Below are 24,646 nucleotides of genomic sequence, written 5' to 3' on the forward strand. Positions count from 1 at the left end.
AAAATAAAACAAAACCAATCTCTATAAAAGACTGAACTGAAAATAAAAGTGGAAAACAGGAAAAATAAAATGGTAAGCTATCAAAACCAAGATAACTAAACAATAAGGCTAGAGAGAAAAGACAAAATAAAACCTGGAGAAAACGAGCAAAATAAAGACAGAAACTACACTAGACTCAAAAACTCAGGAACAAAGAAAAACTGAAAATAAATCCAAAAGCTAGAAAAACAGGAGACACTAAAACTAGAAAAGGCTAGACTAGGCTAGACAAGGAGCTAGAGACATGTACGCACAAGCAAACGCTCACAAACATACACAACGAACCAGCAAAGACATGAGGGAAGGTAGCACAATATAAAGGGACCAGAGCACATGAGGAACAGGTGAGCACAATTAGTGAAACGAGGACTAGACCAGACTAAACAAGGGGGTGTGGTAACGGCAAACAAGGAGGGAGGACAGGAAGAACGCATGACAGACACAAAGAGAGACAGATCCATGCACTAAGACACAACACAAACATAGAAACATTAAACAAAGACAAAACAGACAGAGCTGCCAGGGTAGAACCCTGACAGTACCCTCCCCCCAATGGACGCCCCCTGGCGTCCAAACTAGGCAAGGGAAACAAAGGCGGTAACACTTGGGAGGGTGGGCGGGGAACAAAACTAGGAGTACCAGGGCAGACAGGAAACATGGGAGGCAGAACTGGGGAGGAAATTAATCTAGGGGAGTGGTTAGGGGCTGACCAGGGGGGTGCCGACCTAGGGAACCCACAAGGACCAGGAAACAGGGAGGGTGGGATGGGAGGGGTATTAGGCACACGACCAACAAAGGCATGGGGCCTCTTCAATGGTGGGGACCTCTGACTGGACATGACTTCAGGGACAGATACTGGACTTGACTCTGGGGCCTCCTCCTGGGCTGCACTGGCCTGCTCAGGGACTGACTCGGGAGCGCCCTCCTGGGCTTGACTGGCCTGCTCAGGGACTGACTCGGGAGCGCCCTCCTGGGCTTGACTGGCGTGCTCAGGGACTGACTCGGGAGCGCCCTCCTGGGCTTGACTGGCGGGCTCAGGGACTGACTCGGGGACACATTCCTGGGCTTGACTGGTGGGCTCTGGACGGCCTCCTCTGAAGCGGACTCTGGGACGGCCTCCTCTGAAGCGGGCTCTGGGACGGCCTCCTCTGAAGCGGGCTCTGGGACGGCCTCCTCTGAAGCGGGCTCTGGGACGGCCTCCTCTGAAGCGGGCTCTGGGACGGCCTCCTCTGAAGCGGGCTCTGGGACGGCCTCCTCTGAAGCGGGCTCTGGGACGGCCTCCTCTGAAGCGGGCTCTGGGACGGCCTCCTCTGAAGCGGGCTCTTGGGACGGCCAGCCTTGAAGTGTGCCCTGGGACAGAAGGTGAAGCCCTCACTGGGTTAGGAACAGGAGATGGAGCCACTGGACTCCGCTCAGGGGCTGGAGCCGACACGGGACTGCGCTCAGGGGCTGGAGCCGCCACTGGACTGCGCTCAGGGGCTGGAGCCGACACTGGACTGCGCTCAGGGGCTGGAGCCGACACTGGACTGCGCTCAGGGGCTGGAGCCGACACTGGACTGCGCTCAGGGGCTGGAGCCGACACTGGACTGCGCTCAGGGGCTGGAGCCGACACTGGACTGCGCTCAGGGGCTGGAGCCGACACTGGACTGCGCTCAGGGGCTGGAGCCGACACTGGACTGCGCTCAGGGGCTGGAGCCGACACTGGACTGCGCTCAGGGGCTGGAGCCGCTTGATTCCGGCCCTCCTGGACCAACAGATGAGGAGCATCTAGAATGGCAGCTGACTTGCAGGCATGGGCTCTCCTCTTCTTCCGCTTTCGAGGGCATGACAATTTGTAGTCGACTGACTCTGGCATGACAGGTGCGGGCTCGACGGGCTCTGGACTGGCCGCTGCGGGCTCGACGGGCTCTGGACTGGCCGCTGCGGGCTCGACGGGCTCTGGACTGGCCGCTGCGGGCTCGACGGGCTCTGGACTGGCCGCTGCGGGCTCGACGGGCTCTGGACTGGCCGCTGCGGGCTCGACGGGCTCTGGACTGGCCGCTGCGGGCTCGACGGGCTCTGGACTGGCCGCTGCGGGCTCGACGGGCTCTGGACTGGCCGCTGCGGGCTCGACGGGCTCTGGACTGGCCGCTGCGGGCTCGACGGTCTCTGGACTGGCCGCTGCGGGCTCGACGGTCTCTGGACTGGCCGCTGCGGGCTCGACGGTCTCTGGACTGGCCGCTGCGGGCTCGACGGTCTCTGGACTGGCCGCTGCGGGCTCGACGGTCTCTGGACTGGCCGCTGCGGGCTCGACGGTCTCTGGACTGGCCGCTGCGGGCTCGACGGTCTCTGGACTGGCCGCTGCGGGCTCGACGGTCTCTGGACTGGCCGCTGCGGGCTCGACGGTCTCTGGACTGGCCGCTGCGGGCTCTGGACTGACAGGTGCGGGCTCGACTGGCTCTGGACTGACAGGTGTGGGCTCTGGACTGATGGGAGTAGACCATGAAATAGTAGGAGCTGGCTTAGGAACAACTGAGATTGACTCGGAGACAGATACAGCAGACCGACTCGCTCTCCTCCGCCTCTTCTTTGAAGATGGTAAAGAGCCTAGAACTTGACTTGATGAGGTTGAGAGTGTTAATTGGTCATTACAAAAGAATTCAGGACGTGTCAGTGCTGCCCACTGCCTGCGAAGATGTATATAGTTGGTGAATTCCCAATACCCCAAGTATCTCAGCCCCTCCATCTCCGACTGTGGCAAGGGATCATCCAAGCAGAGGTTAAAGATGTCTTTGAGGGCTGCATCCTGATATTCTAGACCCCTAGCCATAGTCCAGAACTTCTGGGCAAAGGCCCTCTCATCTAGACCCCCCTGGCGAAGTGCTGCTAGACCTTGCTGACGGGACAGTCGCTCTTGAGCCTTGGTAGGGGGACGGATCTTGAAGCTCATTCTGCTGGGTCCGATCTTGGCTGGTTCGTTCTGTCAGGATCAGGAAGTGGAGGACCCAGATGCAGAGTGAACAACAATTATGATTTATTAACAAGACAGATCAGACACAATGGGGTAGTGGAGGAGTGACAGTCCAAACACCAGGGCAGGGGAAAAACACGATGACGGGCAGGGGAGGATGACCACTGAGACCAGTCCAGGCAGCCAATGAACTTGACGACAGCGTCGGAGGCAACACCAGGCCAGGCGATGGTGGACCAGTCCAGGCAGGAACCTGAGGCTTGATGTTCTGACAGAAGCAGGAGTCTTGGCTGACAGGCAGTGGAGACAGCGGCCAGGGAAAAACACTGGACAGAAAACAACAGGACACGCACGACAAGACTCTAGACAAGACAACAAGAAACAGACAAACTAAGAACTATGACTAAATTAAACAAAACTTAAAATAATAACTGGAGCTAGAAAACGAAAAAAAATAAAACAAAACCAATCTCTATAAAAGACTGAACTGAAAATAAAAGTGGAAAACAGGAAAAATAAAATGGTAAGCTATCAAAACCAAGATAACTAAACAATAAGGCTAGAGAGAAAAGACAAAATAAAACCTGGAGAAAACGAGCAAAATAAAGACAGAAACTACACTAGACTCAAAAACTCAGGAACAAAGAAAAACTGAAAATAAATCCAAAAGCTAGAAAAACAGGAGACACTAAAACTAGAAAAGGCTAGACTAGGCTAGACAAGGAGCTAGAGACATGTACGCACAAGCAAACGCTCACAAACATACACAACGAACCAGCAAAGACATGAGGGAAGGTAGCACAATATAAAGGGACCAGAGCACATGAGGAACAGGTGAGCACAATTAGTGAAACGAGGACTAGACCAGACTAAACAAGGGGGTGTGGTAACGGCAAACAAGGAGGGAGGACAGGAAGAACGCATGACAGACACAAAGAGAGACAGATCCATGCACTAAGACACAACACAAACATAGAAACATTAAACAAAGACAAAACAGACAGAGCTGCCAGGGTAGAACCCTGACAGCCCCACTTTATATTAGGTGGCCTTAAGTACTATGTACTTACATCAAAAAATAAGTACAATGTACTTACTATGTTCAAATTGTATTGCAGAGCACTTTTTCTGATATTAAGGTGGATACGGGTAGAGTTAGGGACAGGTGTGGTGGTGTGGGTATGTTTAAGGGTAGGGTTAGGTGTAAGGGAAGTGCCAACTGTGTAATTACAAATGTAACGACAGAAATTAATTACAGACGTAATTACATGCAGGTATTTTTAAAATGTAAGTACAATGTAAAAACATGTATGTACACAATAAGTTCATTGTTTCAAATGAGTAATTACAATGTTAGTACATAGTAGTTAAGGCCACCTAATATAAAGTGGGGCCAAAATATGTTAACACTTTATTTTACAGTGTCATTGTTAGATGTTACATGCAGTTACTGTAGTAATAAGAGTAAATTAAGCATCATTATGTGCAACTTATCCTATACCACAACCTAATCCTAACCCTCAGTAACCCTATATAGTAATACATGTAGTTTATTATTTTGCAGTACTTTTTTATTTTTTATACTGTTGTATGAGGTCAACTTCTGACATTCGTGTGGTTTTTACATTCAAAAACATCATAACTAATAAGTAATAGGCTATTTTCTACACTGGTTTTGAGGAACGTTCGTAAATGCCCACGGCTAGGATTGGAGAAGATTCGCATATTTAATATATTGTTGCTTCAACTCCCTTGACAGGGATATTTAAAACGTATTTATTGAACAAACACAATGATTTATCTCTCATCCACCAGTGATTGATTTTTTTTTTTATTACTTGGCCCGTCAGATCGGTGTCTAAGCGTCTGCAGACATGCTTACGTTTTGGTAGCCCGCGTGGAAAACACAGCCCCGGGACGTTGGGCTTTGCGAGCCCTGAAAGTCTGAAGAACCCGAATCGCATTGAACTAACAAGTAAGGGATTCTCCAGCCTGTGACAGTGTGCTAAAGTATGTTCTGTTAGACACATACACATAATCAATATGATCTGTAACAATGCAATACTATCCAGCACATATAAAAAAACATGTTTTACTCACATAAGTGCTAACAAGGAAGTTTTCAGCTCTGAAACTTACAGGATATTCTTATATTACCATTATATAACCTTTTTATATATATCACAAATGCACGGACATCTTAAAATAAATTGTAACAATAATATAATGAATTATTATTATTATGTTGCCTAATGCAATGGCATTTATACATGGTTAAAATCTGACTATAATTTAGGCTTATACAGCAGATATGCTTGTTATAGTGACCTTTGTGTGAAGCATCCTGTGTGTCGAACCCTCCCTCGTGCCAGATATAGCAGCTGAGGAACATAAGCAATGCCTTATTAAATGACTGTGGGCACTGAGTGCCCTGCCAGTGCAGCAGGGCTCCTTCTATCTGCTCTTGCTCATAACCTTATGGGCATTTACTCATTTGGCACTCCTAACCTCCTCCTACAACACAATGTTCTGAAAAATAGGACAATGATGCAACAATACACACATTTGGGATCAGACTTTTATTTGGACTCACATAAATAACAATAGTTCATATATATTTTTTTTGTATATTATACAATTTTTATATAATATATATTTCCTCCTATGATTTACATTCTTTTTTTGCTAAGTTATATCTATTGAAACATTATGTTGATGAACACACATCTGCTTGAGCACATAATAAAGACGGAAAATATCAAAGAAGAGGATTCGGTTCTTCCATTTTTTTTTTTTGTTGTATGTTCATAAATGTAAAAACAATTTCTTTAAACGCAAACGTAATCAGTTAATTAGTCTTAAATGCGAAGAAAAGCACGGCTAACTGGAAACCTGATATGCCATAACAATATCTTTCCTGGACTTTTCCAATAAAAAAAATGGTTATATAAAACAGCAGAGAATATCACAGGAAATGCTTCGAGCCGGACCAGATCGTCATGCAGTGACCCGGTGAATCGCACTTGAACAGATAGATCATGGAGATCAAACTAGATCAGAGATCGACTTCCGCTTTCAAGCTTCTCATCTTTTAGCCTCTGAAAAGCCTGAAATTGAGCTTTTACATGATTAGTGACCTGAAAAAAGCAAATCTCAAACAACTCCTCCTGATTTGCCTATGGATATCACTAATGATAAGTGGAAATGCTGAAGACTTCCTGCAACACGTCATCTTGCTCTTTTTAGCATGCAGGGTTGCACTCGAGAGATTGTCAGAATGTGAGACCAAGACACGTGACAGCGGCTTCTGCATTCACAGTAACAACAGATCTGACGACCGTGTGACTGAACGAAATGAGAAAGACTCAGAAAGAGGGACAGTGCAGCACAAAGACGTCTCAGGTTTGTGTTCACACAGGAAACACACTGACAATGATTTGATGTAGCCGTGCCATCTAATCTCCCATACTGTTCACACTTTCAGCAGTGTATAACTCAGTAAAAAAGCTCTGTCAGTCTAAAAAGTGTCTCATTATGGTGCTTGGCCATTTATTTATTGCCAGAGACCAAGACAAAGTGGATTTTAGGTCAAAATGATCAAGTGGAAATGATTTTGAGACCTAGTCCCATCTCAAGAACTTAAAGGGATAGTTCACCTAAAAATTAAAATTAACCCATAATTTACTCACTCTCAAGTCATTCTGGGTGTATGTGACATTCTTCTTTCAGTCGAACACAATCTGAGTTAAATTCTTCCAAGCTTTAAAATGGAAGTAAATGGCAATCCAAAACCTGAACCCCAAAAAGGTGCATCCATCCATTATAAAAGTAATCCACACTTGCCACTTAATAAAGGCCTTCTGAAGCAAAGCGATGAGTTTTTGTAAAGAAAATATTGATATTTAACATGTTATAAAGTAAAATATCTAGCTTTCACCGGACCACCATTAGTATTTAACTAACGGAAAAAGCATGACACGACGATGAAGTCAGATCTAGCATAAGCGTATTAAACTGAGAGGAGTTAAACTTTCTTCTTAAGTTGAATACAGAAGATATTTTACCTTATAAAGTTTTAAATATGGATATTTTTCTTACACAAACCCATCGATTCACTTCAGAAGGCCTTTATTAACCTCCAAAAGTCATGTGGATTACTTTTATAATGGTGGATGCACTTTTTTGGTTTTCAAATTTTGGCTGCCATTATAAAGCTGGGATTAGCGAGGACATTTTTAATATAACTCTGATCGTATTCGTCTGAAAAAAAGAATATCATACACACAAGGATGGCTTGAAGGTGAGTAAATTATGGGATCATTTAAAATTTGGGGTGAACTATCCCTTTAACGCAATTGCCCATAAATCATAATAAATGCGAACAAAAGCTATGCCTGTTCATTATTGCTCAACTACACCATTAATGCACGATTCAGTCACAAATTAAACTATTGAGTTCACGTTCATGGTGTCTTCAAGTGGAAAAAAGAGTCTTAAAGTTTACAGATCAACGCTGAGATGAAGGATGCTAGAAAAACAGTTCGGAGTGATGTAAATGCGACCCGACCTTATGAGAAAACGATTTGACAAGTTGGTGTTTTTTTATGAATTCGTACAAATGTGATTTGTATGGACACATGATTATAAAAAAAAAAAAATGCATGGTCCAGCCCCTATTAACCGCAAACTCACGAAATCATAAGAATTAGCCACCAATTTAGCTAAAATATAGTTGTGTCCTAATCCGACACAAATAACGATGCTATCAGTGATTTCACTTGATATTATTGAATCTGCTCTATATTTTTGTAGAGCATTGTAAGCTCTCAAGATGTACCAGGAGGACTCGCATACTTCCTGTGCTTTCAAAGTGGATCTATTGGTAATGCTCTGTGCTTTCAATCAGAAAGATAAAAAGAGCCAAAGCAATCACGTACATTCAGCCGAGCAAAGAGGAAAACTGACACAAAGCAAAAACTGCAGCAGGACAGTGGCGTCAGTAGTACGAATGCTTCCCAATCTGGATATTTACAATGAACCGAATGGGTACAAAGCACTTTTTCAGGGATGCATCTCAAGTTTAGCATGCTATTGCAAAGATCTCTCGCTATTTTTGCCTGCACTAGCACAAGTGATTGTCTTTGTCTGAGCCCGGAACGGGGTGTCCTTATTACAGCCCTGAACATCCCACTGTGGAAGATTATGTAAAATTCATCACAGCCACTGAGAAAGTAAATCCGCTGAACTGTATTTGCTTTGGACGCTCGTTTGAATTGAAACATAATGTTGCCGATCTTTCAAAGATTTCTGACTGAACGGATGTGTGACGTGTGCACTATGGCATCTGAATGCGTGTCAATGGACGAACACCTCCACGGATGGGATTTTGTTGTACATCATATTTCAGTTATTAAAGATACATGTTAAAAACACCTGGGGAACTTGTGCCTCATGCTTTTCACCAAAAAACTGAAACTGAGATAGTGAGAACAAATCACAGAGGAAATACATATCATGCCAGACGTATTTTAAACTAAAGAATCATCTTTTCTCCCTGAATATGAAAAGAATGTTATAGACCCATCAGATAATAAATGTAACCCTTAGTAGAAACACCAATCTGTCATCCTAATATAATCCACTATATTCGGTCCAAAAAGGAAGTCCGAACCTGTCTCAAGTTAGCAAGTCATTTTATACACAGGGGCAACAAATTCAACTCTAAAAAGTGCTTTTAGGGATACATTAAAACTGACAAAAAGCAAACGTTTAGTCATAAATAATTTACAATTTAATCTCTCCCCATTTCAGCTGTTTAAATCTGAGAGCTCATAATACACTCAACTAAGCACTCATTTATGTGACCAGTACTATCAGGTACACCTAAAGGTCCAACTTCGACCCAGCTGTGAAAGAAGAGGGGCTAGGAAAACCTTCTGGAATAACCAGCTCCCATGATGCCTCAGTGGCAGCTCTTCAATCCAGAGACGTAGGGCGAATCCTGTTGGCGACAGATGCCCTCTTGCTGCTCGCTACAGTCCACGAAGTCAGGCACAGGCAGCCCTGACATGATCATCAACGATTTGTTCCAGATCATGAAGGTTGGCGCCACCGGAAGCAGGAAGGAAACGTCAAAAGTGTATATGTGCTGGGAGTTCATGGCATCGTAGAAGGACAGGGCGTTGTTGTCGTAGTCCAGCAGAACTCCCACCCTGCGCAGCTGTAGAGAAGCCTCCACGATGGACTCCTTGTTGTTGTGCCGCACCAGGAAGTTGTTGTTGCAGCGCGAGAAAACCCAGGACGATGAGTTTTTACCGCTCCATTCGTTTTTGGGTGCAGACTTGTAGGCCACGCCGAGTGCATACCTGAAGGGGAAATAGATGTACAATGTTGTCAATTAGGAATAAAGAAATAGTTTTTAACAATTTAGAGCAGTGATTCCCAACCACTGGGCTGTGCCACACTAGTATGTCATGACAAGTTGTCAGGTGTGCCGTGGAAAAATATCAAATGCAAGAATAAATAAATAAATATATTAAAGGTGCCCTAGAATGAAAAATTGAATTAGCCTTGCCATTGTGAAATAATAAGAGTTCAGTACATGGACATCACATACTGTGAGTCTCAAACACCATTGCCTCCTACAAGCAGTAAGTAGTGATTTTATCCACTTTATGACTGTTTAAACTATTTCTGATTAAATTGAAAGTTTCTTAAAGAGACAGCATTGTCTAGATAACGCAAGATGCTAGTACAGTAAAAATAGGAAACACCAAGTACCATACAAAACTAAATAGTGTGTCTAATGACAAAGGGTAATATTATTTTATATTACAAAATACAACCGTAGATACGTTGCTTAACGCACAAATCGTTCACTCGATCCTTCTAGCAAACGTCACTTTTAACACCATATAAGTTAAAACGACAGTCATTTGACAAGGCTATTCATTTAGTAAGAATATAAGGATTTAATTAAACACAGACTGACTGAATAACACTTTAAACAAAACATCTCAAATGGAGATTGATAAAATGCAGCTTACTTGTTTATTGGTGTTTTCAGATCATCTGCAAGAGAGAGAGAGAGAGCGCTCGCGTACATACGGTTGCCAGATTGGAACTGTTTAGGTAAAACACCAGATGTGTTCTTTTCACAGAAAAGCTCTGTTTGGGGGATTTAAATGACTGCGGCTTCATTTAAATGAAAACTGCTCGAACGCGAGCTCTTTCTCGTGCGCGGATGATCTGAAAACACCAAGAACATGTAGGCTGCATTTTTATCAATCTCCAATTGAGATGTTCTGCTTAAAGTGTCTTTCAGTCAGTCTGTTCTGTCAGGACTCACGAGCCGCTTCGCTGAACATCTGAACTGCTGTGAGCTGCTGAAATAACCCAATCAGAGCAGAGCTTACATTAATATTCATGACTCTTCCAAAAAAGGCAAAAACAGAGCATTACATCCTAGGGACAATTTATAGGTTTGTAAATGGACCTGTAAAAGTGTATCTGGATAATTTTTGCCCTTAAATAAGCCACATACCCTCTATGTAGATATCAGAGAACAATTTAACATATTGTTTCAAATCATTCTAGGGCCGCTTTAATAAAATGCTACAAAAAAGAATAAATCTCCGTTGTCAGGCAGAAACCTTGTATCTCTATATTTAGTGATTTTTTTTGTATTTAATTTTAAAAAAAGCAATACTATTGGTCTTTGTTTACCTCTGTATGAATTTTACAAATATTTAACCAATGAAAAGTATGTAAAATAATGTGTGACTAAACTGGCTCCTCAAACTGTCATTCAGACCTCAAAACTCCGGCCGCCTCTATCGTGAATGAAATGCTTCACAGAGTTTGGAGATGGATTGCTGCTTGTTTGCAGTGCAAAGGTAAATAAAAAAAACTTTAATATTGTTTTTTTTTTGTGGCAGACTAAAGACTAATGACAGACTGTTGATCTTTGAATAAAAGTATTTTTGGTGCAGGTTTGAAATTCATTATCTTTTATTATAGGCTATGCAGTTTAATATCATATAAGCCCCCCATCCCGTCACCACAGACCCCCTGTCCCATAACCATAGACCCCAAATTTTTCAAAAGGCGTTCTACTAATAAAAAAAAACACATATTTGAGCTTAAAAAAAAATAGTGTGACACAATAACAGTAGTATTTTTTAATTACCCTGTCCTCAGGGTTTCCCATCCATCACTTTATCATGCGGCAGCAGCAATAAGGCTCCTGATTGGTTAACGTGTCGCGAATATCTGGCAAAGTTCAGATTTTTCAACTTGCACGTTTCACGTGTCAAACACTCAATTGCCGTCATTCATGCTGCCTCATTCGCGCTGCAAATTGTCTATTAGCTTCCCTTTCATACGCAAAATGTATGGGAGGAAAGTATTTAAATCTATCAAGTAAGGTGATTGACTAAGGTTTGCACTTGTCCATTTACTGGTATTTGTGCCATTATTTACCGCCCTAAAAAAGGTCTTAAAACATGCCCTTACTTGCATTGCTCTTGGTAGATTGTGTTGGTTATTATGGAAATGATCCGGCTTTGTCTATGTTCTTTACTTATGAACTTTCCACTTCCATATGCATTTTTATGGGATTGAACTCTCAAGCTAATTTGCCTGTTTAGTAAATCTGGCCCTTAAGCCTTGTGCACACCGGGATTGATTATTGAGCGTGCTTATCGCCAGCGTTTTTTGTACGCATTTTTGTGTCCATACCCAAGAGAACGTGAACGTGCAAATTCAATCCCTGACAGTAGATGGTGCTTAATGAAAACACTCCGTCACTTAACACTTGTCACACAAAAGAAGAAGAGAGCCAGTATTTACGTGACTGCCAAAACCATTCACAAACTTTTTGCTAACTCGCAAACACAACATGGATACATTCATCTTGCCTCGTAGCATCTTCATTTACTTACTTCCTCTTCGTTGTCTTCTTTGGTATCAATGTGTGCTCTGCAAGACCGTTTTGAGCTTGAGTGCCACCAAGTCATGTTTTACTATAACTTCAGAAGCTCTAGGCATGTGAACAATAGCATCAATCTCATTTCTCGGTCAGTATTTAACGTGGCGTGTCAAAAACAAAACTACCCCATGGAATTTTTTTTATTTTTTTTAATGACACGTTTACACCTGTTTTTTTGTGAATCCGTGTGCACACTCACATCGCCGTGCTTTGTTTAGTCATAAGGAGTTAAACGTCGGCAAAAAGCGTGCACCATAATCGTCCCGGTGTGCAAGAACCATAATTCCATTGAACCTGACACTCAGTGAATGTTACTGAATAACAGAAATGATTATTTGTAAAAATGATTATCCAACAAGCACAAGGTGATAATTATAACGCAACAAGTCTGTGAAGTCCAATTAAAGTGTGAACTTTATGAATGTAAAATAAGCCAGGCCAGATTTTCATGTTCAAATTGGATGGGCTCAACATGCAAAGAGGAAGATTAAAATGAAGATACTATATTATAAATATTTTCCACTTCTTGAAATGTCTGTTAACCTCTTTACTGCCTTATATAGTATGTATCAAAAGAGGAAAGTGTCAGATCAACAAGAGTTATTTCTTTCTAAAAACGAATCAAACACGGTCATAAAAGTGTCTTATTGTGCAATTCTGTTGTCATTTTATATTTCCAATTGAAGCCCAAAATTCTCATAATCATTCTAATTCAAGGAGAATAGTGCAGTCCACACTACAACGATAATGACAGAGGAACAATATCTTTGTAATCACTTTCTGAACGATTTTTTTTCTCAGCTCATGAATTTAAAATCACTGCCAGCAAATAAGAATCCTTACAACTTTAAAGAGCATAAGCATTTGAAGTGGCAGACAACAGAACTGGAACGCACGCTTATAATACACAGAACATTATTGTGTGTTAGTGTGGATGCTAATTTGGTTATCATTATAGTTATCGTCCCGGTGTGAATGGGACATTACATCTAAAATGGACCTTTGAATGAATAAAGACACACTTTCGGTTTAAGCCTGGTCTATATCCAGTTCAATCCGTGGATAATTACGTTTTAATTATGCTGGACGGCCATTAGTGAGCACTATACATTTTTGTTTGTGTAATTTTTTTTTTTTTTTACATTTTGAAACTATTTTTAGAAGAATAAAAGCAACACAATGAGTGGCAGGCAATTGCAAAATGTTCTGTTTATAGCAAATGGAAAGAATCCCTCGAGTGGACCAGGGCACAAGCACAACCAAAACTGCCTAACAGTTACATGTGCTAAAAGCCTGTAAAATCTGAAATCACTCACCATGTGGAGGCTCCCAGTAAAACCTCCCAGTAATGGCAGCCACTGTCGATGAAGACGTTGCCAGCGGCACCGTAGGATCCGGTTCCACTGAAGCGTTCCGGAGTGTGACTCTTCTTCAGGGAGCTTTCATCCTTCTCCATGGTCAGACAGTCGTTGGAGAGGCGTAGCTTCTTATGGGCCGTTTTGGGGTCCAGTTTGAAAGGCTGACCTGAGGAGCAGGATAGCGATGGGTGAGATACAACAGGAACATTTAATAAGAGCTAGTGGAATGAGATTAGTGACCTGAGGAGGAACTCTCTGGTCTGCTGGAATTTCCCAATTCGTGCAATTTGTTAAATGTCAGTTTTAGCTCTTCCGGTTAATTATGAGATGAGCAGTTTGTGACAAAAGGCACAGTGTGTGTGAGAGTGAAAAACAGAGATAATCAAATGCCAAATTAAGTCAGCTTAGTATATGATTTGAGTTTTATATTTCTTGAAAAGCAGAGGTGACCCCCCCCCAGACCCGACATTTAACTTTGTCGCGTCTAAATCTTCCCATCCCGAGCGTAATGACTGACAATGCAGGAAAACAATCAGCTGCGCTCTGTCCCTGCCTACAAACCAATCATCTCAACCCAGAGTGAGGTTTACTGCGCCCAGATATGAAAGGTTCTGGCAACATGCTGCTGGAAGCCAATTACATTAACACGCTCTTGTCTTTGAACTGCTTATCGCTGTGAGCGCAGCCATTCTCAACACTCGTGCAGTCATGCCATTTTGCAGCATGTGTTTGAGGGCACTAGGAAAAGCGATGCAGATGTACACACACACACACACACACACACACACACACACACACACACACACACACACACACACACACACACACACACACACACACACACACACACACACACACACACACACACACACACACACACACACACACACACACACACACACACACACACACACACACACACACACACACACACACACACACACACACAAGGCTTCAAGCGATAATCTCATGAAATGCTTATTGCCTATAAAACTGATGAACCTTTTAAGAAAAAAAATGAGTAAAGTGGCATAATTGTGCAGTGCAGGTGTCTGAACAAAGGTCTGTGTATAATTTCTATTTAAAATGAGTACTTAAAAAAGCATAATTTTATATACTTAAACTACCAGAATTTATACAGATTTATTTTTTAAATATTCGTTTATACTTATCAGCATCACACTGAAAATTATTGTCCTGTTGCATGACCCAATTTTAGCCAAGCTTGAGCCGTTGGACAGATAGCTTCACATTTAAATCTAGAATCCTTTGGTACACAGAGGAGTTCATGGTCGACTCAATGAATATATGCTGCCCAGGGGTCCTGTAGCTACAAAACAAGCCCAAATAATCACCCTTCCACCAGGATGCTTGACTTTTTGTATGAGGTGCTTGTGCTGATATCCTGTGCTAGGTTTTCATCAAATATGGCGCTGTGTGTTATGATCAAACATCTCCACTTTGGTGTCATCTGTCCAAAGGACATTGTTCCAGAAGTCTTGTGGTTTGTTCAGATGCAGCTTTGCAAACCTACGCCGTGCTGCCATGTTCTTTTTTTTTTAGAGAGAAGAAGTTTTCTCCTGGAAACCCATCCATGCCATAAGTCTGAGCATTGCACGGTCTGACCTTGGGGTTAATTTGCTGGGACGTCCACTCCTGGGAAGATTGACAACCGTCTTGAATGTTTTTCCACTTGTCATAAACAACTAATCTTCCTCTCTATAAAATGATGGACTTGTTAGGAAATGGCCTTGTAACCCTTCCTAGATTGATGGGCAGCAACAATTCTTCTCTAAGACCATTGCTGATGTCTTTCCTCTTTGACATTGTGCTAACAGACACCTGAATGCACCAGACCAGTAAACTGACAAAGCTTCTGCTTTTATAATGTTGGGCTTCTTTAAATCATTTAAAATTAATTTTGTGTCTGGCAAATGGTTCTGGACTATGTACCTTGACAGAAAATATAAAAATAAATCAAGTTTATACACGCATGCACGCACGCGCACACACACGCACACACGCGCACACACACATATTAGTATACCTAATATTGTGTTGGTCTCCTTTTTACTCCCAAAACTGACACGTCAAGGCATGGACTCCACTAGACCCCTGAAGGTGTGCTGTGGTATTTGGCACCAATATGTTAGCAGCAGATCCTTTAAGTCCTGGAAGTTGCAAGGAGGGGCCTCCGTGGATCAGACTTGTTTGTTCAGCACATCCCACAGATGCTCGATTGGATTGAGATGGGAATTTGGAATTTGGAGGCCAAGTCAACACCTCAAACTCGTTGTGTTCCTCAAACCATTCCTGAACAAATTTTTGCTTTGTGAGAGAGCACATTATCCTGCTGAAAGAGGCCACAGCCATCAGAGAATACCGTTTCCATGAAATGGTGTACATGGTCTGCAACAATGCTTAGGTAGGAAGTAACAGTAACATCCACATGGATGGCAGGACCCAAGGTTTCCCAGCAGAACATCACCCAAAGCATCACACAGCCTCCGCCGGCGTACTTGCTTCCTATAGTGCATCCTGGTGCCATGTGTTCCTCAAGTAAAAGACGCACACACCTTGCCATCCACGTGATGTAAAAGAAAACATGATTCATCAGACTAGGCCATCTTCTTCTATTGTTCCATGGTCCAGTTCTGATGCTCACGTGCCCACTGTTGGCACTTTCATCGGTGGACAGGGGTCAGCATGGGCACCCTGACTGGTCTGCATCTATGCAGCCCCATACACAACAAACTGCGATGCACTGTGCATTACACCTTTCTATCAGAACCAGCATTAACTTCTTGAGCGCTGTTCTTTCCTTGGACCACGATTGATAGATACTGACCACTGCAGACCGGGAACACCCCACAAGATATATAAAAAAATCAATTGTAGAACTGAGCGAACAAAAATGAGAAGTGGGGACAACATCAAGTTTTATGATAGCGGTCAGACACTGACGCCTGTCACATATATTCCATGGTTTATTTGTAATGCACTAAAATGTGACAACAACATAAAAAGCGTTGTCAGCTGGGGCCATGATATAAAACAGAGTACTGCAACACTTTTCAGAATCCGTGAATAAGATAGTTTTCACTTCAGAGTGCAATTTGGGGAAATATATATATATGTAGTATTAGACACTTTTCAACTCTGCTTAGAAATGGCCAGTCAAGTGTTGATCAGCTAATGAAAGTGTTTCCAAACATACCTGTTCATTGATTTTAATTAAAGTTATTATGACTAGTAATATTACATAATTCATTTTATTACATTAATATTATATAGTAATATTATATTTTATTTATTTCAGAACTGTGTGTGTGTGTGTGTGTGTGTGTGTGTGTGTGTGTGTGTGTGTGTGTGTGTGTGTGTCTGGGCATGTTTTTGACACAACTGTGTATAATGACATGGGTATTACATAGGTATTACAAGGAGAGGGTGAAATATGAGGACATTGGCCATGTCTCCTCTTTTCAAAATGCTTATAAATCATACAGGAGGATGTTTTTTTTAGAAAGTAAAAATGCAGAATGTTTCCTGTGATGTGTAGGTTTAGGGGCAGGGGCAATGTAAGGGGATAGAAAGTACGGTTTGTACAGTATAAAAACCATTACGCCTATGGAATGTCCCCATGTGTCACAAAAACAAACGCGCACACTACGCACAGTGTGACCTCAGTTTTGGCTGGGCTCCTGCTCTTGGGCTGGACGGCTATGGTACACTTTCTGCAGGGGAGGGGTGACTGCTGACAGCTTGAGTGATGTCTATGCTGTGCAGGATGAGTAAATATTATTCAGAGATCTTTTAACAGCAAATAAACATGGCTGCCCTTGGGGCTGCTTGTCATGTGATATTTCTCATATTGGCTTTATGTACGGACACCAGCCATGGCAGTTCTGATTAAACAGCAGAGGCCACCGATAGGAACATAGTGTGACCACACGCACACACACTTTATAATTGTAATATTATTTATTATTTATTGTTTTATTTAATTGATAAAATTGTAGCTTGTGTCAGAATACTTTTGAGGGCACTTTACAATCCATAAACATGTTTATTCTTGTATAGCTCTAGGAACAGAGCAAAAAAAACAAACATCAATAAAGTCATCAAAATGCCTCGAGACAAAAGGAAACATTTAAAGAACAATACATCTGGATTAATGATATACTGTCAGTAACAAAGCAATAGAGAGAACACAAGAAGAAAAGGTCTATTTGAGGAATAAAAAATAGATCAGTGGGAATGAAAGAGTGTTAGATCGAGTGTCTAGACTTGAGTTTGTGTTCAGACCCCTGCTGTGGTCTGTATTATAGGTCTTAGCAATCCCTTTTGAACATTATCTCATCCAAAGTTCAGCTGGAAAAAAAACTAACTTTGATTTCAACACAACTTGCAAAGAGCCATTTGATGTCTTCCCCATTCTTGCTCTGTAAGCCTGGCTGAGCTTCAGTAACAGTCACGTAGACCCTGGTGATGGACTGTGGGATGGAGAAGTGGGAACAAGAGCAGGAGCAGGGATGATAAGGAAGAGAAAGTGGATGGAGCACACAGATAAATGGGTTTCACTGCTTCTTTACTATTCAGTTCACTGGATGTTTAGTTTTTTTTGGGGGGGTGGCACACCCATAAAACTAGAAGTAATCATGTGAACAAAATGATATACACAGATCAGGCATAACATCATGACCACTGACAGGTGAAATGATTAACACTGATTATCTCTTCATCACGGCACCTGTTAGTGGGTGGGATATATTAAGCAACAAGAGAACATTTTGTCCTCAAAGTTGACGTTAGAAGCAGGAAAAATGGCCAAGTGTAAGGATTTGAGTGAGTTTGATAAGGGCCAAATTGTGATGGCTAGACGATGTCTGCAGTGGTCAGTATCTATTAAAAGTGATCCAAGGAAGGAACAGTGATGAACCGGCAACAGGGTCATGGGTGGCCAAGGCTCATTGATGCACGTGGTGAGTGAAGGCTGGCCCGTGTGTTCCGATCAAACAGACGAGCTACTGTAGCTCAAATTGCTAAATAAGTTAATGCTGGTTCTAGTAGAAAGGTGTCAGAATACACTGTGGGGCTGCATAGAAGGTGGAAGGTGGTCTGGTCTGGTCTGATGAATCACATTCTCATTTACATCACGTTGATGGCCATGTGGCGTGTGCGTCGTTTACCTGAGGAACACATGGAATCAGGATGCGAAGACAAGCTGGCAGAGGCAGTGTGAGGATTTGGGCAATGTTCTGCTGGGAAACCTTGGGTCCTGCCATCCATGTGGATGTTACTTTGACACGTACCACCTATGTAAGCATTGGTGCAGACCATGTACACCCTTTCATGGAAACGGTATTCCCTTGTGGCTGTGGCCTCTTTCAGCAGGATAATGCGCCCTGCCACTAAGGAAAAATGGTTCAGAAATGGTTTAAGGAGCACAACACCGAGTTTGAGGTGTTGACTTGGCCTCCAAATTCCCCAGATCTCAATCCAATCGAGCATCTGTGGGATGTGCTGAACAAACAAGTCTGATCCACGGAAGCCCCACACTCTTAAAAAAAAAAACGTTTTAAATGGTTCTTTGGCAGGGTGTTTGGTTCTATTAAGAACCTTTAATATCCAAAGAACCTTTCGATTGCCATTGCAGTGTCAGATATCACAGCACACCTTCAGGGGTCTAGTGGAGTCCATGCCTCGATGGGTCAGGACTGTTTTGCCAGCAAAAGAGGACCATCACAATATTACATGCAAATAAAATGACTCAATGACTTACTCATTAAACATTTACCAACACTTACTGGCAGTTTTAGTAAGGGGGTAAGTTATAAGACAAAATTAGTGTGCAATTAATTTGATTAATCAGCAAATCATGTAAATAATTACATTTTTTTAAAAAATATTCTTGACAGTACTAATATATAAAAATACATCATAAATGATTATTATATGCACTGATATTTAATTTAATGAAGTAACTGGATTATCAGAAATAAATATTACTACATGGGTTAACATACTTTTTCATTGTAAATGTACAATTACTGTAATATATATTATACAGCAAATCTCAACTTCTTGATTTTTTTTTTTAATTTGTCACAAATTATAACTATATTATTGGCCAGCTCTTTATATAAAGTTGGAATTAATAAGTATGTCTAATTGTATCAGCATACATAAATTATACACATAGGGTGACGTATACTATACAGTCAAACCAAGATTTATTCAGACACCTTCACCATTTTCTCAGATTATCACAGTTTATTCGCTATAGTTTAGAAAATGGGGAAAAAATAGACCTCAGAGTGATACTGTGTCACAACAAATTCATCTTGATAATGTCAGAAAACTTCAATTGAAAGGTATGTAATGGATTAAAATCAGCCAATCAGCTGTCAGCTGTAAAATTTAACTACACAATTAGATAATACCAATTTAGGTCAACCAATTAGCAAGTGCTTCATTTTGTTCAGTCTGTGGTGTAAAAGGTTGCATTAGCAGTTAAAGAAAAAACACTTGAGAACACAAATTTGTATAAAGAGTTGTATAAATAATTTTTGGTTATAATATGTCACAGTTTACTTTGTTTTGCTCTCATCTCTTGCATAAATTAACTATAGTGTCCTGGACAAAAAACAAACAAACAACAAAAACAAACAAAAAAAATCAGGTGTCTTAATAATTATTGGTTTGACTGTATATCTCAACTGCTTTGCTTGATTGCTTGTGTCACTACAAAAAAAAAACCTATATTATTGCCCAACTCTACCCTGCTAAATGTGACTATAATTGTGAAAAGCACTGTGCACTTGAATTTATATAAAATTACTTACATAATATATAACCACACTGTCCACTCAACTCATTAAAATTAAATAATTACATTCAAAATCAAGAACGTGCCATTTGAAGCTAATGGGATCCAACTTTTTGGCCCTTAAATATCAAAATCGTCTGACCCTGTGATACGATCTCTTCTACATCATCTCTGCCTTTGCGACTTATAGTTGCCACTTAAATGCTTCGAGAAATTAATTATAGATGATAAAGCATGAGCTCTAGGATTCAACTGGGGGCTCTCACTCTGGATTCCTCAAACAGGAAGTGATTATGTAAATGTCTTTAAATAGCCTTTCTCTTGAGATAGGGGGAGGTGTCTGGACTTTCACGGTCGAGTAGGCATGGCAAGTATGCCAGTTGCAGAAAAAAACATAAAACATAGAATTGGCCCAAAGTCAGTTTCCTTTTTGTATATAGTCAGATGGGAAGAAGGCACAGCTGTGGCAAATGACTTTGATAATGCAAGAGTTAAAATGGGTTAAAATGGGCTTCTCTGGTGAATATAATAAACAGCAAGCCTTAGAATTTCAGCTTTGAATTTCAATGCTACCGTGGTAAAAAGAGAGAAAGAGAAAGTATACTTATACTTGCTAGGTTTCCCAAAGCATTTAGGAGAAAAATAGTGCTTAATCTCTACAGTACATGTCCCAATTTCAGCATTATCTAACAAGCACATACTGTTTCAAAGTTCGGGAAAGCTGAAAGCTGAAAGCATTCTTTAGAAATGTTGGCCCATATTGATAGGATAGCATCTTGCAGTTAATGGAGATTTGTGGGATGCACATCCAGGGCACGAAGCTCCTGTTCCACCACATCCCAAAGATGCTCTATTGGGTTGAGATCTGGTGACTGTGGGGGCCATTTTAGTACAGTGAACTCATTGTCATGTTTAAGAAACCAATTTGAAATGATTCAAGCTTTGTGACATGATGCATTATCCTGCTGGAAGTAGCCATCAGAGGACGAGAACATGGTGGTCATAAAGGGATGGACATGGTCTGAATCAATGCTCAGGTAGACCGTGGCATTTAAACAATGCCCAATTGGCACTAAGGGGCCTAAAGAGTGCCAAGAAAACATCCCCCACACCATTACACCACCACCACCAGCCACTCGTTGTAACGAGTGGTTATTTCAGTCAAAGTTGGTCCTCTATCTGCTTGAATCAGTCGGCTCATTCTCCTCTGACCTCTAGCATCAACAAGGCATTTTAGCTCACAGGACTGCCGCATACTGGATATTTTTTCCTTTTCACATCATTCTTAGTAAACCCTAGGCATATTTGTGTGTGAAAATCCCAGTAACTGAGCAGATTGTGAAATACCCGTCTGGCACCAACAACCATACCACGTTTAAAATTACTAAAATCACCTTTCTTTCCCATTCTGGGACCACAGCCCTAAATGCATTGAAGCAACTGCCATGTGATTGGTTGATTAGATAAGTGCATTAATGAGAAATTGAACCGATGCTCCAACAGATGTGGTGAGTGTAATGTCCATCCTTTTAAAGTTTCTATTCATGAAAGAATACAGAAAAAAGTTTCCACACAGCTTCCACAAAACTGTGCAGCACAACTGTTTTCAAAAGTGACTTTCAATGTTTGTTCAAAAAATAAACAAAAATAACAACCCCATTCAACAATTTCTTCACGTCTGCGTCCATCTCTTACATCGTTGACAGAGCTACGCCAGAACGATGCCTTACCATTGGCTGATGTTGTTCAAATGATCACTATGACGCATGCATAGGAGACTGACACAGACATTAAGAAATTGTTGAATAAAATCGTTACTATTATTTTTTTTTTTTGTGCACAAAAATTATTCTCGTCACGTCATAAAACTAAGGTTGAACCACTGAAGTCACATGGATTTTTTTAAACAATTAATTTATTTGCTACCTTTATGGACCTTGAAAGAGTTAATTATATTGCTGTCTATCAGAGAGCTCACAGATTTCATCTAAAATATCTTCATTTGTGTTTCCGAAGATAAACAAAGGTCTTACGGGTTTGGAACATGAGGGTGAGTAATTATTAATCTCATTTTCAGTTTTGGGTGAACTAACGTTTTAATAATGAGCATTTAATGTGCCAAGTTAGGAAACAGGTGATCATAAAATAACACAGGTTTAGGTGATCATATGATCCTATATGCATTTTGAGAAAAGTCTCTCTTGAAAACTCAAACAACATAAAACTACTTAGATTTTGAGTCTAAATATCAGTGAGCTGTAGCTGTATATATACGGTTTTCTACATATTCATATGACAGGTGTTCACAGGATAATACAGACACTGGAGCCTTGTGTGTGTCTGGGGGAAAATTACATTTAATGGCAATGCTGTCTAAAAACAGCATTATTACATTAACAAAAGTATTCTCACAGAAGCTTGAAGAACCATGAGAAAGAAGCGGACCGAGAGGAAGACAGACAATAAAAACGAGTGAGAGAGGAATGTACGCCGTTTCCTCCAGACATTCCGGTATTTCTCTCTCAAACTCCTCCACAAGGCCGCTGAGAGTCTGTGATGCAATAACCCATTTGAATGCTGTCACCTGGTGCCCTGAATCTTGATTGAGTTCTTTGCTGTAAGAAGGCTGGGTAACGTCTGACAGCTTAGGTGAGGGACCTAGGCTTTCCCAGATCTCTCTCTTTCTCTCACACACAGCGGTTTGACACCAAACCAACTGATGGTTCCCATTATTTGCATGCACGGGTGCCTGTCGCAGTCGGGACACTGATAAAGGTATTGAGCGGTTGAGTATGACATAGCAGCTGCATTTACACTGATGTATTACCACCACATATACTACGACTCTAGATATAAGAGAGGTGCTGACTGGTGTGCTTGGCCCGATTTATCCGCCGATAATTTGAGATTATTTAAGCCAGTCAATACAGTAACTATCCCCTACCAAAATCCTGTAATAATTGGGGTTAATAGGGCATTTTTTTGTATATCATTCATATCATTTACTAGGGGTGTAACGCTACACATATTCGGTTTCGGTATAGGACTTCTGGTCCTTTGATTTTTTTATCATGAAATTCAAACGAGAAATGGCGTTTTGACGCTGTTTAATGTGACGTGACGGATCACTATATAAATAAGTCAGTTTAAGCAGCAGCGTGGAGCGCAAGTGAACGCGATCATCTCTTCCTAACCAAAGAATAAACATGAATCAACATCTGAAGGTATGTTAACATCTGAAGGGATCTGAAGGGATGTTTTCTTACTGAAAACATCATATGTTGAATAATTGCACAATGAGTGTTTCAATGGTGGAGAGATCTCAATAAAACAGCTTGTAAACAATATCATTCAGTGTCCACAGCTGTTAGTTCACTAGAGAGATGAACTCTTTTGCTAAATATATGACCTATATTAGACTATATATTCATTATATTTTACTTAACCTGTTAGTGATGTGTTGATTATTTAATGTGTGTTTAAATAAATCTGTCATATAAATATATTTTAAAAAACGAATTTAGATTCGTTTAGCAAAAACTGCCTTATGTGACGTTTACATGTTTGCATACAATGTATTATTTGAGTGTTGATTATTATATCTAAAAATAAATAGCAACTGAATTTAGGCTAATAGTTTGGGCTCTGATGTTACCCTTTAATATTATAGTAATGTGCAAGTAAGGGCTCCCTATATAGTTTACAGCATTATCTTTAAGAAACTTTTAGTTATGAATTTAAGTACAGACACAATTTGTTCAGTAAACCACTGTTTAATAAAAAATGTTTTATTCATTAAAAAAAAAAATGTTTCTGCTGTACCGAACCGTGACTTTAAAACCAAGGTATGTACTGAACCATAAGTTTTGTGTACCATTACACCCCTACCATTTATATTTTTGAGCACATTTTTGAGTGAATGTGTACAATAAATTATTTAATATTTTTTTGACATATTATTCCCCAAAAATCCTACATACAGTGGACTTATACCAGTTAAACTGATACAAATTTGGGTTATTTTTCACCCAACATTTTTAAGCGAGTAATACTTCACTCATGATTTTTAAGCTTTTATGCAGGTTGTACTGAACTCGGTACACAACACCATCAGAAGCTTGATGGTGGTGATGCTGATGTGATTGTGATGTAGTCTGTTTACAGCCTAACTCAATCTTTTTATTCCTGCTGATTGCACTCAGGTTTCAAAATTCATATTCAAGTTGTGTTCACATTTGCAGATTATCATGATGAAGTGTCACAGAGCTCATTTTCTGCATAAATTCAAAAGCAAATGAAAAAATGTCTGGGTTGCCTTGCCTACAAAAATGTATCATCCTTGCAGCACTACATATTTCTGAGCAAATGTCGAATAAATATTGTGTAACATAAATGTTCATTTTGAGAATATATAATTTATACTACTTTCTAGATATTGGCATCAACTATTGAAGAAGCCATATCGATTGACCACTAGCATG

The 24,646-nt window shown here is 41.0% G+C and overlaps 1 protein-coding gene across 5 annotated transcripts in view; it reads right to left on the bottom strand.

Moving 5' to 3' along the window:
• Nucleotides 1–5,559: 5,559 nt before the first annotated feature.
• The window catches only part of mid2 (midline 2), a 216,986-nt gene continuing 197,899 nt past the window's right edge, over nt 5,560–24,646 (bottom strand). For all 5 annotated transcript variants that reach the window (XM_067457769.1, XM_067457767.1, XM_067457768.1 and 2 more), the window contains 2 exons: nt 13,295–13,502; nt 5,560–9,354 (listed from right to left, as the gene is read on the bottom strand). In XM_067457769.1, the coding sequence (XP_067313870.1) occupies nt 8,952–9,354; nt 13,295–13,502 (611 nt within the window). In that variant the 3' untranslated portion in view covers nt 5,560–8,951. The remainder of the gene's footprint in view (nt 9,355–13,294; nt 13,503–24,646) is intronic.

This window comes from Pseudorasbora parva, chromosome 11 (assembly GCF_024679245.1).
Source record: "Pseudorasbora parva isolate DD20220531a chromosome 11, ASM2467924v1, whole genome shotgun sequence".
Classification (NCBI taxonomy): Eukaryota; Metazoa; Chordata; class Actinopteri; order Cypriniformes; family Gobionidae; genus Pseudorasbora; species Pseudorasbora parva.